Source organism: Salmo salar, chromosome 06, assembly GCF_965601325.2.
Source record: "Salmo salar chromosome 06, fSalSal1, whole genome shotgun sequence".
Classification (NCBI taxonomy): domain Eukaryota; kingdom Metazoa; phylum Chordata; class Actinopteri; order Salmoniformes; family Salmonidae; genus Salmo; species Salmo salar.
The window spans coordinates 32,024,774-32,041,614 of NC_138296.1; the positions used below are offsets into that span (position 1 = coordinate 32,024,774).

Consider the following 16,841-nt stretch of genomic DNA (forward strand, 5'->3'; position numbering starts at 1 on the left):
CAGACAATTTGTATTTCTTCCCCCTATGCACACAGCACAGGAAATACACCCACACCAGCCCTGTTGTTTTTCAATCCCACTCTACCAGAACCACTCATGAACAGAGACACTAGTGTACAAAAGATAAGAGCTTTTATTCACAGTTAGTCCCTTTTATTCGTTACAGAGGAGTTTCTGGCAGACTAAAGCTAGTCCAGGTGCAGAAAACAAAGGAGCTTATAGAAAACAGGTAGAAGTAAAGGAGGAAAGGGAGGAGGGAAAGGAGGTGAAGACGAGTGTTTTCTTTGGGTCCTTTCTCTTCTCTCTAGCAGCCTTTCTCACTTGAGAAAAACGTAGCCGTCACTTTAAGGAGGCCATGTTTTTCTCTAGCCTCATTCCTTCTTAGAATATCTCCTATTTTCCCACCTTATCTACAGGAGATAACCTCTACAATATTTATAGAACGATATCCCTCTGTTTGGTTTATTTGCCCATCTGAGGGTTAAATTAAGGGGGAGTGAAAGGACTTCCAGGTCTAACCTCTGAGCTGTTGCAGCCGAGGCAAAGACTGGTGCTCCATTTCACCTTGGGGTTTACACATCCATACCACAGCAGTGGAATACGACTTGCTGTGTGCATTTCTTCTAACAGAGAGACTGGGGAAACAACCAATGATAGATAGGAGTAAGAGATGAAAAGGAGGAAGAGGGTTAAGGGAAGGGAAAGCGGGTGAGAAAGAGATGATGTTAAAAGATCATTTTTATTGAAAATAATCCCATATCCCCACGAACAAACATAGACAACCCATGAGCACCCGCTCTCACACAAATATCTTGAGTAGAGACGAGTCTTTTAGAGAATTTGTGTGAGTGAGAGACAGAGCACATGAGTACACATAAAGAGAAGGAAGGTATGAGAGAACAGAAGGAAGAAGAGAGGAGCAGGAAGGTAGAATGGCAAGGGAGGCTGTTTTCTTTTCTTATGTCTGTTTCATTACTCCTCCTTCTCCTCTCCGTGTGTGATGACGTAGCAGATTTGCTTGTAGTCTACGTTGCCGGCCACATCTGGGGGGAAGGCAGCCCACAGGTTCTTCATCTGAGGGGAGGAGAAGGAGGGTCAGCCACTCATCAAGTCAAGGGACAACGAGAGCTCATGATGATATTCAAACTGAATGATTAGAAATGTACTCACCTCCTCTGCAGAGAACCTGTCGCACTGAGTGGTCAGGAGCTCCTGAAGGCTAGAGAGAGAGGGAGACAAAGTCACAAACATTCATGAAGCTGTGGATTCTGTTATGGAGTGCACTCATTACTACAACTGTAAAATAAGGAAGGAAATATTCTCACAATTCCTTCTTGATGAAACCGGTAGCCTCGGGGTCCAGGACCTTGAAAGCACTAACGATGACATCCTCGGGATCAGCACCTGAGACACACAGAGCGTCAGTCAGGCATGTTACACTGACAGCAAGACACATGCAATGTCCTCAGATATGGGAGTGTACTTAGAAAGCCACTAACACTTTGAAGCGATTATAACCTGGTTATAACAAGTTAGACAGTGAGTCTAACAGAGTCAAACCAAGAAATTAGGAGATGTGCAACAGAAATAAAGCAAGCAAGTACAGTGAGTTATAGACCCACCCTTGAGCTTCTCTCCAAACATGGTGAGGAAGACGGTGAAGTTGATGGGGCCGCTGGCCTCCTTGACCATGGCTTCCAGCTCCTCATTCTTCACATTCAACTGGCCTACAGAGCAGGGAGGGAGTGGAGGTTAGCTAGCACCATTATCAATCTCTCTCTCTCTCTCTCTCTCTCTCTCTCTCTCTCTCTCTCTCACACACACACACACACACACACACACACACAAACACATACACACATATACAGTACATATAGGACATTGTGGACATACTAAGGCACACTTTTAATAGAGACAAGTCAGTCACATAATATGTCCTCAGAATCTTAAAAGGTCTTAAATGTAACCCTTGCTCACCCATTGAGGCCAGCACGTCCCTCAAGTCATCCTTGCTGATGATACCGTCTCTGTTCTGGTCAATAATTGTGAAAGCCTGAGAAGGAGGGAGGGAAGAATTGAGGAGACAGATCATGTCTAGCATGACATGAACACCAGTCACCAGAGTCTGCCAAGTTGTCATCCCCAGTGTGACATGAAGGAGAGGGGGTTCAGTCCTGTGTGTAGTGGAACATGGAGGAGGGGGGGTTCAGTCCTGTGTGTAGTGGGACGTGGAGGAGGGGGGGTTCAGTCCTGTGTGTAGTGGGACATGGAGGAGGGGGGGTTCGGTCCTGTGTGTAGTGGAACATGGAGGAGGGGGGGTTCAGTCCTGTGTGTAGTGGGACGTGGAGGAGGGGGGGTTGAGTCCTGTGGGTAGTGGGACGTGGAGGAGGGGGGGTTGAGTCCTGTGTGTAGTGGGACATGGAGGAGGGGGGTTCAGTCCTGTGGGTAGTGGGACGTGGAGGAGGGGGGGTTGAGTCTTGTGTGTAGTGGGACGTGGAGGAGGGGGGTTCAGTCCTGTGTGTAGTGGGACGTGGGTAGCATGTGCACTCCATACAACTTAGAGACACCTCTGTCAACTAGGGTCATTTAAGTGCCAGGTGCTGCCTATCTATGGCACAATGCTATGTAACCCTTGTTAGGCGAGACCTAAAAAGAACAGAAGAAGTTTAAATTCTTACACGTTCATTTAGGGAGAGCTCATTAAGTTACACCTGTTAAATCCTTCTTCCACTGTCCCAGCCTGTCTCTGGACCTCATCTCTTACGTCTATGAAACCCAAGAGGACCCCCATGGTTGATCTTGAACTTAAAAAAGCAGCTGGTAATCCATCTTCCTGACTCACACACATGCACACACACACACCCCATCATTGCAAAGTGTTAAGACTGTCCCAATGATGATGTCAGACATTCCCCAAGTGATACTTAAGAAGTCTGTATCACTTACAGCAGCAAGAATTCCCTCCGTCAAGTCTGTGCCCATATCCCTTGACAACACTTTTGAAAACACATACTATCATATACAATCTCCCACCTACTGCCAGATCCCTATTTCCTGACCTTATCCATCCTTCCATACACACAGTATCCTTCCCTACACTCCTTCCACTTTCTACCCTCCGTCTTTCATCTACATACCGTTCACCTCTCCAACCTTCCTCTCCTCATAAACAGGTACACTAACCTGCCTTCCAAACTCTAGACCTTATCAGAAGCTCAAGAAGGTGCCCCCCCAACCCCTTCTGTTCCCCTCGGTCGCCACCTGTTCTCCCCCTGTCCACCCCCCATCCCCCCCAGTGACCCCCCGTTTATCCCCTCCCCCCTCACTGCCCTTCCCCTCTCCTCTGTGTGCAGCGTGCCAGCCAGGGCCCAGTTGTCCTGCCATACTTAAACACGCAGCCCTCAGCAGCAGAGGACTTAAGATGAGAGGTTGAGTGACAGCTGAAGGCTCAGACGAGAGGGAGGCCTGGAGAGCTTCAAAAGGTTACAGAAACTTCAGAGCTTCACCTCATGACATTCATTGCTTTTTTAAGTTGGGAGAGAGGGGGACAGACAAAATAGCAACTGCGCTGAGAATTTACCAACCAGAGGCCAGCCCCCTAAATCTAATTTGGGGTACGCTCCTTGAAACAAGGAAAAACAGTACACCGTGATTGACTCATGATTATAACAGTATCAATTTAGCCGCTGTGCCTGTCTGTTTCAGTGTTAGCAACTATTTCAGGCACTCTACAGCATAATTAGGTTACAATGAAACTGAGTGGTGGCCAGACTAGAGTCACTCACTCTCAGCCCAGATAGGGAGTTGAAAGGAAATCTGTCCCATTGACATTTTAAGGTGTAAAAGTGATGAGGTGTTACATAGTGTGTTAAGAAATCCTCACCTCCTTGTACTCCTGGATCTGGCTCTGCTCAAACATGGAGAACACGTTGGAGGAACCGCCCTCTGCTGCTGCTCCCCTCCTCTTGGCCTTCTTGGGTGCCTGAAGGACAAACACATCAACTGCTTAACAATGGGACCTTCTAGGTCTGTTCATCCTGCAGCTGTAGCCCTCAGGAGGTCAATTAGTGACCTTTGACTTCAGTGTCAAGCTGTTCCTGGTCAGGGACAGGCGAGTGGATGTCTTTGTGTGTAGGTCCAGTACACTGTTCCGTCCGCCATCTAGCGTTACAGTCTTTCATCTGACTATCAGTGTGATGTGGGGTGAATATGTGTGGTCCACCATTAAATCCTGCCACTGTGTCTTAAATGTAGTTTAACATCCCTTAATACCTAGCTCTTGAAATGTTCTCAGAACACTTCAGGAACAATCTTTCTCTGGCTCAGGACAGAGGAGGATGTTTTTGAATGTGAATGTATTAAAACATGAATTATCCTCAGGTAGCTAACCTTTTACAGCATCTTTTATATAAATGTTGTTAATAAAGTGTTAACAAAATGTTTAGATCCTGTGAATGGTATTGTATATCCAGGAACAGCTTTACACAAAATGTCTAAAAATGGCACCACCCAAAAAAGTCCAAAGTACAGTTGAGTTTTAAAAAGTTGTTCCATCATTTATTTTTCAATCTAGCAAAAAAGCTTAAAATAGAAAAACAAGAAGATCTGGAAATGCTGTGTTATTCCTGGAGGTTCCCACCGACAGCACACAGAGTAGTGGACAGGTAAGCAGTCAGAAAGTGAGGACCGGTGTTACTCACCATCTCGAGACGGTATGTATGGAGGTTTGGATGGTCAACAAGAGAAGAGACTGATGTGAAGCCGCATTAAACCCCTATCCTCGGGGGCTTATATACCTCTGTAGACCGTGCTAACTTTAGCCACAGCCTCAAGTTTGGATTTGTAGAGGCAGAGAGAGGGAGAGAGGGAGAGAGAGGGAGGGATGAGTTTGAAGCAAAAGTTAAGCGACAGGCAGAATGAGGGACAAGCTATCCCCTTACAGGAGATCAGAAATAGACCCAGGAGTCTTGGAATGAAGGGAACCCGATACAACAGGGACCAGGCCATACGTTTAGTGTCCCACATGGACTAATATGGACATTCAGGACGTAAAAGGCTTGATGGACTGCTGGCTGGCTGGACACATCTTGGCACCGTCGCATCCCTCCATAGTCTCCATCACCATCACACTTCAGTGTGGCACATCAACCTATCATTGACTTTAGTTTTTCCATTACAATATTAAAGGCTTAAATAAACACATTTTGTGCTCTCAGCGACTTGAAATGTCAATTTTTATGCATGTGCATGCATGGGTAGATATATTTCTCTGTCTACACTTTCTATATTCATATGTCCAGCGATTTCCACAGGCAATTGAAACGGCCTTCTCACATTTTGCATGGCACTGCACATAACTGCACTGTCCAGCATGCATGTGTAATGTCATGATCAGTGCAGACTCTATACTGCATCAATATTTTCAATATTTTGGGAACACTCTGGTACAGTGTTTGTGTATATTAGACCATGTTTATTGGTGTCGGTAGTGAGGTCTCCCATAATCCCCCTAGAGTCTAAGGGCCCGACCCTGGGTTTCTATTAGGCTAACATATGGAGTTGTTGTAAGATGGTTATACCAAGGACCGTTCGGCTATTTGATTTTGAATTTAAGGACCTCTGTAGTGGTATATATCTGAGTTAATAGCAAAAGGCCAAATTCAATGTTTCATTAAATAATAATAATAATAAAACAAATAATATTTATATTTTTTTATATATATATATATATACAGTATACAGTGCATTCGGAAAGTTTTCCCCCCTCGTCAATCTACACACAATACCCCATAATGACAAAGAGAATAACAAAAATTGTTGTTGAAATTTTAGCAAATGTATTAAAACATATTTTTTTAAATACCTTATAAGTATTCAGACCCTTTGCTATGAGACTCAAAATTGAGCTCAGGTGCATCCTGTTTCCATTGATCATCCTTGAGATGTTTCTACAACTTGATTGGAGTCCACCTGTGGTAAATTCAATTGATTGGACAAGATTTGGAAAGCCACACACCTGTCTATATAAGTTCCCACAGTTGACAGTGCATGTCAGAGCAAAAACCAAGCCATGAGGTTGAAGGCACTGTCCGTAGAGCTCAGAGACAGGACTGTGTAGAAGCACAGATCTGGGGAAGGGAACCAAAAAATTCTGCAGCATTGAAGGTCCCCAAGAACACAGTGGCCTCCTTTATTCTTAAAAAGAAGACGTTTGGAACCACCAAGACTCTTCCTAGAGCTGGCTGCCCGGCCAATGAGCAATCGGGGGAGAAGGGCCTTGGTCAGGGAGATGACCAAGAACCCGATGGTCCCTCTGACAGAGCTCCAGAGTTCCTCTGTGGAGATGGGAGAACCTTCCAGAAGGACAACCATCTCTGCAGCACTCCACCAATCAGGCCTTTATGGTAGAGTGGCCAGACGGAAGCCACTGCTCAGTAAAAGACACATGACAGCCCGCTTGGAGTTTGCCAAAAGGCACCTAAAGGACTCTCAGACCATGAGAAACAAGATTCTCTGGTCTAATGAAACCAAGATTGAACTCTTCGGCCTGAATGCCAAGCGTCACGTCTGGAGGAAAGACCAAGACTACACAGGAGTGGCTTCGGGACAAGACTCTGAATTTCCTTGAATGGCCCAGACAGAGCCCGGACTTAAACCCAATCAAACATCTCTGGAGAGACCTGAAAATAGCTGTTTAGTGACACTCGCCATCCAACCTGACAGAGCTTGAGAGGATCTGCAGAGAAGAATGGGAAACTCCATTCTCTACAGGTGTGCCAAGCTTGTTGGGTCATACCCAAGAAGACTCAAAGCTGTAATCGCTGTCAAAGGTGCTTCAACAAAGTACTGAGTAAGGGTCAGAATACTTAAGTAAATGTTATATTTCAGTTTTTTATTTGGTATACATTTTCAAACATTTCTAAGAATCGTTTTTTTCTTTTTCATTATGGGGTGTTGTGTGTAGATTGATGAGGATATAATTTAAAAATATATATATTTTAGAGTAAGGCTGTAATGTAACAGAATGTGAAAAAAGTCAAGGGGTCTGAAAACTTTCTGAATGCACTGTATATACAGTACCAGTCAGGAGTTTGGACACACCTACTCATTCCAGTGTTATTCTTTATTTTTACTATTTTCTACATTGTAGAATAATAGTGAAGACATCAACACTATGAAATAACACATATGGAATCATGTAGTAACCAAAAAAGTCTTAAACAAATCAAAATATATTTGTGATTCTTCAAAGTAGCCACCCTTTGCCTTGATGACAGTTTTGCACGCTCTTGGCATTATATATATATAATTATGTAGAAAAAAAGGAAAAACCCTTGAATGAGTAGGTGTGTCCAAACTTTTGACTGGTTATATATACTGTATCACAGTTGGTTGGTGGCACCTTAATTGGGGAGGACGGGCTTGTGGTAATGGCTGTAGCGGATTTAATGGAATGGTATCTAACGCATGGTTTCCATGTGTTTGATGCCCTTCCACTCGTGCTGTTCCAGCCATTATTATGAGCCATCCAACCTTCAGCAGCCTCCTGTGTAATGTGTGTATATATACAGTATTTTATTATTTGATGGAACATTGAATTTGGCCTTTCATTATTAGCCCATAGAAACGCATTGAATAACATATTCATACATGGCAAAAAAAGGAAGCATGTTTTAAAGTGTCTGTCCTATATCTGAGAGATACAAGAAAGCTCAGGAAATTACTTTCAAACAAGTCTTGTTAGGTTTGTGGGTGTCGTAGAGCCAAACAACGATTTGTAGGTGTTCATGAGAGTCACAGCTTTCGATGGTGGGGTAATATTAATTGGATGCTACAGACATTTTTGCAAGAAGACTGACAAACACCGCTGTGGCTCCGCCACTTTCCACTGCAGATGCAGAAGGCCAACATCGGCGAATGCGATGGATTGGAGACGCAGCCCATCCCAAAACAATTCAGATATCTCAAGCTTAACAGACATTTTTATGGGGATTTTTTTTATTTTGCTATTTTGATTAGTACAAGGGTCCCATTAAGAGGTTTTACCATCAGTATCAGGAGTGCTAAAGAAACTATACTCCCTAAAACCAACCTCAGGTTGTTAACCTTTGCCAAAAACCCAAGAAACGTCAGGCACTGTTAACTTCTGACCAATGCCCTTTTTCCTCCTAGGTTTTTATTAGGGATCCTACTTTAGTGACCCCCCCCCCCCCCCACACACACACACACACACACACACATTTTTGTATTGCTATCTTTGTGGTGACCAAAGAATTGATTCCCATCCTAAATCCTATTTACCCTAACCTTGAACCTAACCTAACCATAACCTTAACTTTATCACTAAACCCCTAACCTTAAACCTATATCGAAACCATAACTCCTAACCTTAATTGTAACCCTAACCCCAATTGTAACCCTAACCCAAAACCTAACCCGTAAGCCTAAAATAGCATTTTTCCTTGTGGACTCAGAAGGATAGTTAACAAAAACACACACACAGCTCTCTCTCCCTCCTCAAGTGCTCCACTCCTAATGCCATTTTGGAGGGGATCACAGGGAGGGGGACTGAGGGTGCAGGAGGAGCTCTTAGGAGAATATATATGAGGGACAGCTGAGAAAGACCAAAATAGCAAAGGAAGCTTGTCTGCCCCCCCACACACTCATCATCAATTGTAAAACTGTCCATCCATAGTTCATCCACTAATCTAGTTGTTTTTATATATTCCAGTCTGGTGTCTTTTATTTTTTTATTTGAATCAACTTAAACCCAAAGTGCCGCCAGACAGGTGAGAAGCTTCCCCAGTCTCGGGAGACTATGGTAGGGCCTGTAACCTGCCGTCGGTTGTCTGTGTTGTTCTATGACCTCTGATCTGCCTTGTTATTACCATGGTAAAGTAAAGTCATTTTTAATTATCCTTTAGTTTATTTAACCAGGGAAGTTACATTCAAGGATGCTTGGTCATATGGTGTACCATACATTATCTATACACAGTTCCGTAACAGGACCCCATACTTCCTTATATAGAGTGCACATAGCCTACTTTATTATAAGACAGGTTACTAGGGGTGTTCAATGTCGGTCCTGGAGGGCCAAAATACTTCTGGCTTTCATCCTCTCCTTCTAATAAGGGACTAATTCAGACTTGGGACACCAGGTGAGTGCGATTAACTACCAGGTAGAAACAAAGTGTTTCGGGCCTCCAGGACCGGAATTGAACATCCCTGGGTTACACCTTATGGCTTGTTTATATCCTGTCACAGTGTGAGGAGGTGTTAATATACAGATGTATGTGCTTTGTGTAAGGTGACACACTTCCACGCTCCCCTGGACAAATCTATCACATTCTAGATTATTGGTATGTATTTCTGGTATGTGGTGAAGCCAAAGTCTCATCTTTGAGACGCACATAGAAAACTACTTTCACACTTCAACTTAAAAGGTTAAAGTTTCAACTTTTAGTTGACACTCTTACCCAGAGCAGATATGGATGCAAGCCTTGCTCAAGGGCACATTCACAGATTTTTCACCTAGTCAGCTCAGGGATTCGAACCAGCAACCTTTGGGTTATTGGCCCAATTCTCTTTACTGCTAGAATACCTTCCACCGTGTGAACTTCAATTTGATCTGTTGATCTGATATTCTTAAATATGTAACTTGTTTATTTTACCACTGGTGTCTCACTAGTGTACATTATATTAATCCTCATATATCCTTATCTCAGAACCCAGATCCAAATCTCACATCTGTCATGAGAGACTACATTGGTCCTGTTAATATTAGCTCACTTTTCATCTCTTGGTTTTTCAACTGAATGTGTTACATGTTGGCTGGTGGATGGATGTCCCATCAGGGCAATACCAGAGAGGGCTCTTTGTTACTAATATCTCTCTCTATAACAATATTATGATTGAATTAAACTAAGTCTTGTCACACTTTTTAATCGGTGGACATTAATGGTTTAATTCACAGCTAGTGTTTGTAGTACCCTCTGGTGGTACAGCAACCTTTGTGCGCAATAAAGTTGCTTAAAAATAATGGATACATTTAACATGAAGGATATACACCTAATTATATAGTGCTGCACTGTAACTTATTATTTTGTTAAACAGGGATGTGAAGCCTTTACTTGACAGTGTGTAACAACACATCAATATATATGATGTATAACACATCACAAGGATGTTTTTACGTTTGACATTTTAGTCATTCAGCAGACGCTCTTATCCAGAGCTACATTCATCTTAAGAGAGCAAGGTGGGACAACCACATATCACAGGCATATAAAGTACATATTTCCTCAATAACATAGCTATCAGTAGAAGCAGAGCTAGAAGGGGGGGTCAAGCACTGATGAAGTGTTGCTGTGTTGTTGTTTTTTGGGGGGTGGGGGGGGGGTCGAGGTGAGGATACTGTTTATTTAAGTTACTGTTTAAGAGGTAGGGTTTCAGATGTTTGTGGAAAATGGGCAGGGACTCTGCTGTCCGAGCTTCAGGGGGAAGCTGGTTCCACCACTGTGGTGCCAGGACAGAGAAGAGCTTGGACAGGGCTGCCCTCCTGTAGGGGTGGGAGGGCCATGAGACCTGAGGTGGCAGAGCGGAGTGCTAGGGTTGGGGTGTAGTTTTTGAGCATAGTCTGAAGGTAGAGAGGGGCAGTTTATCTTGCTATTCTGTAGGTAAGCACCATGGTCTTGTAGTGGATGCGAGCTTCGACTGGAAGCTCTTTGCTTCAATATTGCATAACTACCCTGATTGCTGACAGAAAGTTAAGCTTCACACTCACCATCAATATTACCTGGAAAATATACCAGTGATTTTAAGGATAATTTACAAACAGTAACAGACAAACCAGTAGGAGTGCCAGTACTCTGAAATAAGAAAGTGACTATCATTTGAGGAACTAGAGTGTTTAAGAGGAACCAGTCACCTGTGTATACACCATGAGCTGATTATAGTCCTATAACCTAACGTAGCAGGCGCAAAAGAAACACCGCAGCAGAGTTCCCACATCAGGGCTGTATCCCTGAGAACCGGATGCATCCGGCTGTTTGAAACACCACTAAGGGTGATAGTCCTATGAGTTTGATGATGAGTCTCTGCTTTGTGACAAGACATTTTGAGGGTCATCATCAACCTCATAGGACTATAATCCCATCATGATGTATACACAGGTGACGAGTTCTTCTTTAATGCTCTAGTTCCTCAAATTATAAAGTCACTTTCTTATTTCAGATTACTGGCATTCACACCAAAGTCCTCATCAAAATAACCAGAGTGGTGACTGTCTGATCTCTGTGGGTCAGTGTTCACTCAGGTCAATGAGATCCTCCTCAAGGTGCTCCTCTTCCTCCTGCCTCCTCCTCAGCCAATCAGCTCTCAGCTGCTTCACCTCCTCTCCATAGTAATCATGTAGCTTGGTGAAATCCTCTAGAGGATCAAAGTCCACTTGTGGCCATTCCCCATATGGTGGTGCTGGTCCATTTATCGGTGTGACATGTGCGTTTCTCTTGGGCCAATGCTTAGGGGACCTCTTACTGATCACGTTGCTGGGGATTGGAGGGGCTTGTAATACATTACTGGCACTGTGGCTTCCCCCTTCTCTCCTCACTGGTCCTGGCATGAGGAAGGAGGAGGAGCATGAGTTCAGGTAAGTCATGGATTGGGTAAAGCACATTGAGCCTGGACCAGTCACAGTGGTTCGTTGATGGGATTCAGCAGGTCCAGCTTGGCGTTTAGCTTCTGCTTAGTGACAAAAAAAATACAGGTTGAGAGGCAGGAAAGGAACACATATTTTTGAAGCATGAATACAACAATACACACACACACCACACTTTCTCCACACACTCACCTTTGTACTGCTTCCCCAGGTCTCTGACCAGCAGTGAAAGGTAGCAGTGGCTGGCTATGAGCAGGGCTTTGACCCAGCTCTCCTGGCCCAGCTGGTCCTCAGCAGCAAGCCTGTATGTTTTCAGCCCTGAACCTCTGAACACCATGGAGAAGACAAACAATCCTCCCTCAGACTCACAGCGCTGGACAGCACAGCCCTCTAGGACAATAACCCCCAGCAGGTGTCGATCTGCTGGACGCTCCTGGTAGAACAGCAGATTGGCTTTCAGGACAAACCAGCGCCTCTGGTAGGAGGAGGTCCTCTCTTTCTGATGAGGTATGTGTAAGAGGAGGATGCCAGGGTGGTGGGGTGAAAGATGGAGAAAGGGAGTAAGTTACAATATTTTTGATGAAGGGAAGTTGTAAAGAGTGAGAATAGATACAGAGATAAATACAGAGATAATTTTACCCTAATGAGTGCCATTATACAAGCCCTCCATTTCAATGTTCTATTTATGTCAGTGATATATCAATGGGGGGGGGGGGGGGGGGGTGACATTGATGATAATAAAGTAGCTTCAAATATCAAATATCAGTTGAGACATAATTATTATTAGGCAGGGAAACGCAAAAGGCCAAGAGGAGACTGTGTTATAACAGAATCTCACAGCATATTGATCATGTAATTTGTCTCTTGCTTGTGTCTGTCAAGTTTTACAATACCTTTTTGTAGAGATATCCTTCTTTATCTATCGGTGAGGTGCAGGACAGGTAATGGGTTAAAATCTTCTCATGGATCTTCATTACAACGTTCTCCAACAAAGAGAGGATCCTTTAGAGGATGAAAGGCATCCTTGATAATATCAATCCAGCACCAGTAGTACAGACACATAACATTTGAGCCTTGTTTGTCTGTCATAATACCTCCTTTCTTTTTCAACAGTAAAGCAACATTGCCAGTAACCAGTTACCATCATCCTGTATTCAACTAGTCCATTCTTTATGACAATGATCTTAAATCTACACACAATTTCCATCTCTATCTCTTGCCAGTCTAGCAGAGGAGTAATGTGTCATCCAAGCTTACCTCTCAGGGTCACTCTCTATCCATCCAATTGTATATGTTTTAGATTTTCTGCCATAAACCTTCACTTGTTCCTCTCAGTCTAATTCCCACAGTAGTTTGTGTTCACCGCAACACATCTAGAATAAGACAATGTTTAAATATAAAGTTTCAGGTTACGAACACAGGTCCTCCCCTGGGTACTAGAGGACAAGTGTTGAAATATAAATAGCTCAACCCACTTCCTGGAAACAAAACCCTGACACACAATATTCTCTCTCCCCTCTACGCTTAATAAGTCCACACCTACTACCCAGATAGTATACATTGAGGGGGTGTTCTTCCTCACTTCCCTGTTCTTTGTAAAATGTTAAGTTAATGATGTGTGATGCTTTAGAAAAAAAGTCTTACTATATCAAATTGTATTAAATGTGTTATTGAAGTTGATTAAATGTTCCTTACTTCCTCTGGTGATTGATTCATAACCAAAAATGAATCCTGTCATTAAGGCCAAGTTGGACCCTATAGCACCACTACATTAACATGAGTGGTAATGAGGGCCAGAGCCACATAAACAGAGCTTTATCATTGCAGTTTTACCTATTGAAGGTTTTTATGCATTTTAATGAACAATAAAAACATTAAGCATTTTTATGAACAATAAAAACAAAAAAGGACTAGAGAACAATGAGAGTTATTTGACCCCGACCAAGGGAAAACTTGTGCTGGCACTGAAATCATAGAAGCCCAAAGATGATAAAAAGACTATGATGCTTACCTGAACATGGTAACAACACAAGGCTCCTAAGAAAAGGATTAGCCTTTTGCTAATTTAGCCTTCAATAAATTGGTCTCTAGAGGCAAATACCCCCCCAAATACCCATGAAATGGCCTTGCATGGAGATAGATACGTTACATAACATTTAAACACTTCGAAACTAACACACTCTGAATACACCCCGTTCTGGTGCTGAACGTTTTGAATTGTTTAGAGAACTTTTTGAGACCATAACACCTCTTGAACACGCCGCAGAACGGTACGCGTCAGGTTCGACATCACTTCCTGTTTAGTTGAATGGCGCTTGCAGACTTTTCGTATCGATAGCTTGTACTAGCGAGGTAGTTTTTGTTTTCCTTAGCGATCTGCATTTAGATACATGTTGTATTTTTAATTATCCTTATCCATCCTCAGATGCATGCAAGGTGTTGTGATGCTAGCTAACTTACGCCCCCTTAACGTTACTTACTAACTCTGCACGTGTCGTTGTACCTGCTAGTACTGTAACGTTAGTCAGCTAGCAAAACAAAACTAATTTAGCTACCTATAGCTGTAGTAGTCACACTATTGTGGAGATAATCTTATCACGTAAGTTAACGTCACGTGGAATAGTGTAGTCGCTTAAATATTGATAACATACTTATTCAAAAGCTTCCGTAAATGGTTAGTTAACTAACGTTAGTTAGCTCGCTAACGTTACTAGTTAACGTTAGCTAGCGCAGTAGTTAGCTAACGTTAGCGAAGAAGATTGCTTCCATTTGATTCATTATAGTACAGCAATATATAGACATGTATACTACAAACATGTACATTTAGATTTGTTTTCTCTTCTGTCATCAACAGCATGTCAAAAAGGAAAGTCACGTTTGGGGACGGCGATGGTGGAGAGTTGTTGGATGAGGACGTTCCAAAGAAAAAGGTGCTGCCACAATCACTTGTTCTCAGATCTTAAGTATAGTGCTACATAATTTTTTAACATCATAGTTGGACATAAGAATTACATCTGACCAACACAAATATGTTTTTTGATGTAAGAGTCTTTCAATTACTTGTGGGATTTCTATACTGACCAGTTTGCTTTGTTCTCACCTGGGATCTCGCCAGTTATGTGAGGACGTGGTTGGGCCGGGCTCCAGGTTCAAGGGAAAACATTCTCTGGACAGTGACGAGGAGGACGAGGAAGAAGATGATGGAGATAAGAGCAGCAAATACAACATATTGGCCAGTGACGATGTGGAAGGTTTGTCTTACCAATTTGATTGTCTTCATAACTGAGATCTGGCCCTCCAGTTATTTAAAGGTAGACTGTCATTGCCACAAGCAGCACCGCAGATATTGTGATGAGTGAGACGCAAGTCTTCTCTCACACAGTCACACACAGTATGTGCACGGGTTCGCCTTACCCATTACAACATGGTAGCCACAGGACCAAATCAGCGGAGAAGTTGAGCGTTGCACTTTAACACTCTTAGCTGTTGATCCGCTATGCTGTTTAGTTTTTGCATCTGTCATATCGCTGAGTCTAAAAGTGCATGTTTTGTTTTAGGTCAGGAGGGGGCAACAATTGACTGTGATGAGGGAGTTCCCATCACACCCTTTAATCTGGATGAGGAGATGCAAGAAGGGCACTTTGACTCTGAAGGAAACTACTACGTCAAAAAGGATGAGGAGATCAGGGACAACTGGCTTGACAACATTGACTGGGTAACTGTCTTTAGTTATTTGATTAGTTGTTCACTGCAGAAATGTCACACACAGTTCAGTAATGTATTTATCTCGCTCTTTAGGTGAAAATAAGAGAGCAACCTACTAAACGAAAGAAGAAAGGTCTGGCAGCCAAGAGGAGGAGGAGAGTGGGGGATGAAGATGAGGCAGAAGAAGAGAAACAGCGAGAGGAGAAGCAGGCAGACAGTGACGAAGAGGAAGACATGGAAGAAGAAAAGGAGCCAGTTGAGGACCCCCTGGCATCCTACAGCCAGCATCAGCTCACAGAGGCTGTGTTGGAGCTGCTATTACCTGGGGAGACTGTTGCCGCAGGGCTTCGCCGGCTTGGAGGCCTAGGTGGGCGTAAGAAGGGAAAGCAGAGGGAAGAGAACGGGAAAGCAGAAGAAACAAATAGGGATACCGAAAAACTGGACAGGCTCACGGCACTGGCAGACAGACTGGTTGGGAGTGGGGTGTTTGAAATATACCAGCAGACGTATGAAAAACTGGCCTACACACTGAAAGGGAAGAGCCAGCAGCAATCAGTGGGGAGGAGTAAAAATGGGGAGGAGGAAGAAGATGAGCTTGACATGTTTGCAGACAAAATTGACGAGAAGCACGGTGTCAAAGCTCCAGACAAAGAGGATCAGGATGATGAGACGGGTTAGTGAGAGTAAATTGGTTTGCGGTCAGCTGGTTCCAAACCATTTACACTACTATTACAGGTGCAATTTTTGTTGACTTTTGAGATGTATGTGTAAACATATTTTGTTTGTCTTAAGTGAGTGATGAGGTGATGTGGGAGTATAAATGGGACACAGAGGAGAATTCTGAACTCTACGGCCCCTTCTGCAGTCAGCAGATGCAGGTTTGAATTCTCTCTATTTTCTATTACAGTATAATGGACAATAAATGAAGGGCAGTAGTATCTGCACTTCTGCTCTAGTAACTGTCCTAGGGGTAGGAACATCAACAGTACCTGCCATTCTGCTACTGGTCTGTTTTTCTGGTGGTCACACAGTTTATTTTCCTTCTTCCCTTATGATCCTGTACCTGGTTATACTGGATTAGGCCAGGCCGGTTCTGTCCACTAATCCCTATTTTCTGTCTCTTTCAGGGCTGGGTGGATGAGGGCTATTTCAAAGATGGTGTTTACTGCAGGAGGATTGAACAGGGAAGCGCTCAGTTCTACAATTCCAAGAGACTAGACTTTGATCTTTACACATGACCATGATCAGTTCTTGACTAATAATGTTATGTATTATGTTTCATGTGGACCCCAGGAAGAGTAGCTGCTGCGTTTGCAGTCGCTAATGGGGACCCTAATAAATACCAATGATAGTCTCACTCGCTCACACACATTCAAATTCTCTGTTATCTGATCTCTTAATGTATGTAGCCTTCCTGTTTTAAAATAAACAAATTGGTATTTTATATTGTCTATTTCTTGTCTGCTGCTAAGCCTACAAG

The 16,841-nt window shown here is 43.3% G+C and overlaps 3 protein-coding genes across 4 annotated transcripts; 1 reads left to right on the top strand and 2 right to left on the bottom strand.

Moving 5' to 3' along the window:
• Window positions 1-115: 115 nt before the first annotated feature.
• LOC106606900 (myosin regulatory light chain 2, skeletal muscle) lies at window positions 116-4,857 on the bottom strand. The gene is made up of 7 exons (XM_014203362.3): window positions 4,701-4,857; window positions 3,884-3,982; window positions 1,978-2,053; window positions 1,623-1,727; window positions 1,326-1,404; window positions 1,171-1,219; window positions 116-1,074 (listed from the first exon to the last, which is right to left on the bottom strand). Exons 1-7 carry the CDS (start codon window positions 4,701-4,703, stop codon window positions 973-975), a joined length of 513 nt encoding a protein of 170 aa, XP_014058837.1. The 5' UTR covers window positions 4,704-4,857; the 3' UTR covers window positions 116-972.
• Window positions 4,858-8,906: 4,049 nt separating this feature from the next.
• On the bottom strand, window positions 8,907-13,110 carry LOC106606876 (sesquipedalian-1). The gene is made up of 4 exons (XM_014203293.3): window positions 12,914-13,110; window positions 12,550-12,658; window positions 11,849-12,155; window positions 8,907-11,739 (listed from the first exon to the last, which is right to left on the bottom strand). Exons 2-4 carry the CDS (start codon window positions 12,628-12,630, stop codon window positions 11,300-11,302), a joined length of 828 nt encoding a protein of 275 aa, XP_014058768.3. The 5' UTR covers window positions 12,631-12,658; window positions 12,914-13,110; the 3' UTR covers window positions 8,907-11,299.
• Window positions 13,111-13,898: 788 nt separating this feature from the next.
• On the top strand, window positions 13,899-16,805 carry LOC106606897 (CD2 antigen cytoplasmic tail-binding protein 2). Of its 2 annotated transcripts, none has more exons than XM_014203358.3 (7): window positions 13,899-14,008; window positions 14,511-14,586; window positions 14,772-14,907; window positions 15,214-15,371; window positions 15,455-16,034; window positions 16,154-16,239; window positions 16,489-16,805. In XM_014203358.3, the coding sequence occupies exons 2-7, from the start codon at window positions 14,512-14,514 to the stop codon at window positions 16,597-16,599; spliced, it is 1,146 nt and encodes a 381-aa protein (XP_014058833.2). In that variant the 5' UTR covers window positions 13,899-14,008; window position 14,511; the 3' UTR covers window positions 16,600-16,805. The 2 variants fall into 2 exon arrangements, with proteins under 2 accessions (XP_014058833.2, XP_014058834.2); XM_014203359.3 differs by having other exon boundaries at window positions 13,959-14,255.
• The last annotated feature ends 36 nt before the right edge of the window (window positions 16,806-16,841 follow it).

Coding starts and splice junctions, on each gene's coding strand:
- LOC106606900 (XM_014203362.3), bottom strand. Junction 2,054..3,883: donor AGATCCAGGAGTACAAGGAG/GTGAGGATTTCT, acceptor CCTCCTTCTCAG/GCTTTCACAATTATTGACCA. Junction 1,075..1,170: donor ACAGGTTCTCTGCAGAGGAG/GTGAGTACATTT, acceptor TCCTCCCCTCAG/ATGAAGAACCTGTGGGCTGC.
- LOC106606876 (XM_014203293.3), bottom strand. CDS start 12,630: ATGAAGATCCATGAGAAGATTTTAACCCATTACCTGTCCTGCACCTCA. Junction 12,156..12,549: donor AAGGATATCTCTACAAAAAG/GTATTGTAAAAC, acceptor ATACCTCATCAG/AAAGAGAGGACCTCCTCCTA. Junction 11,740..11,848: donor CCTGGGGAAGCAGTACAAAG/GTGAGTGTGTGG, acceptor GTCACTAAGCAG/AAGCTAAACGCCAAGCTGGA.
- LOC106606897 (XM_014203358.3), top strand. CDS start 14,512: ATGTCAAAAAGGAAAGTCACGTTTGGGGACGGCGATGGTGGAGAGTTG. Junction 14,587..14,771: donor AGGACGTTCCAAAGAAAAAG/GTGCTGCCACAA, acceptor GGATCTCGCCAG/TTATGTGAGGACGTGGTTGG. Junction 16,035..16,153: donor GGATCAGGATGATGAGACGG/GTTAGTGAGAGT, acceptor GTTTGTCTTAAG/TGAGTGATGAGGTGATGTGG.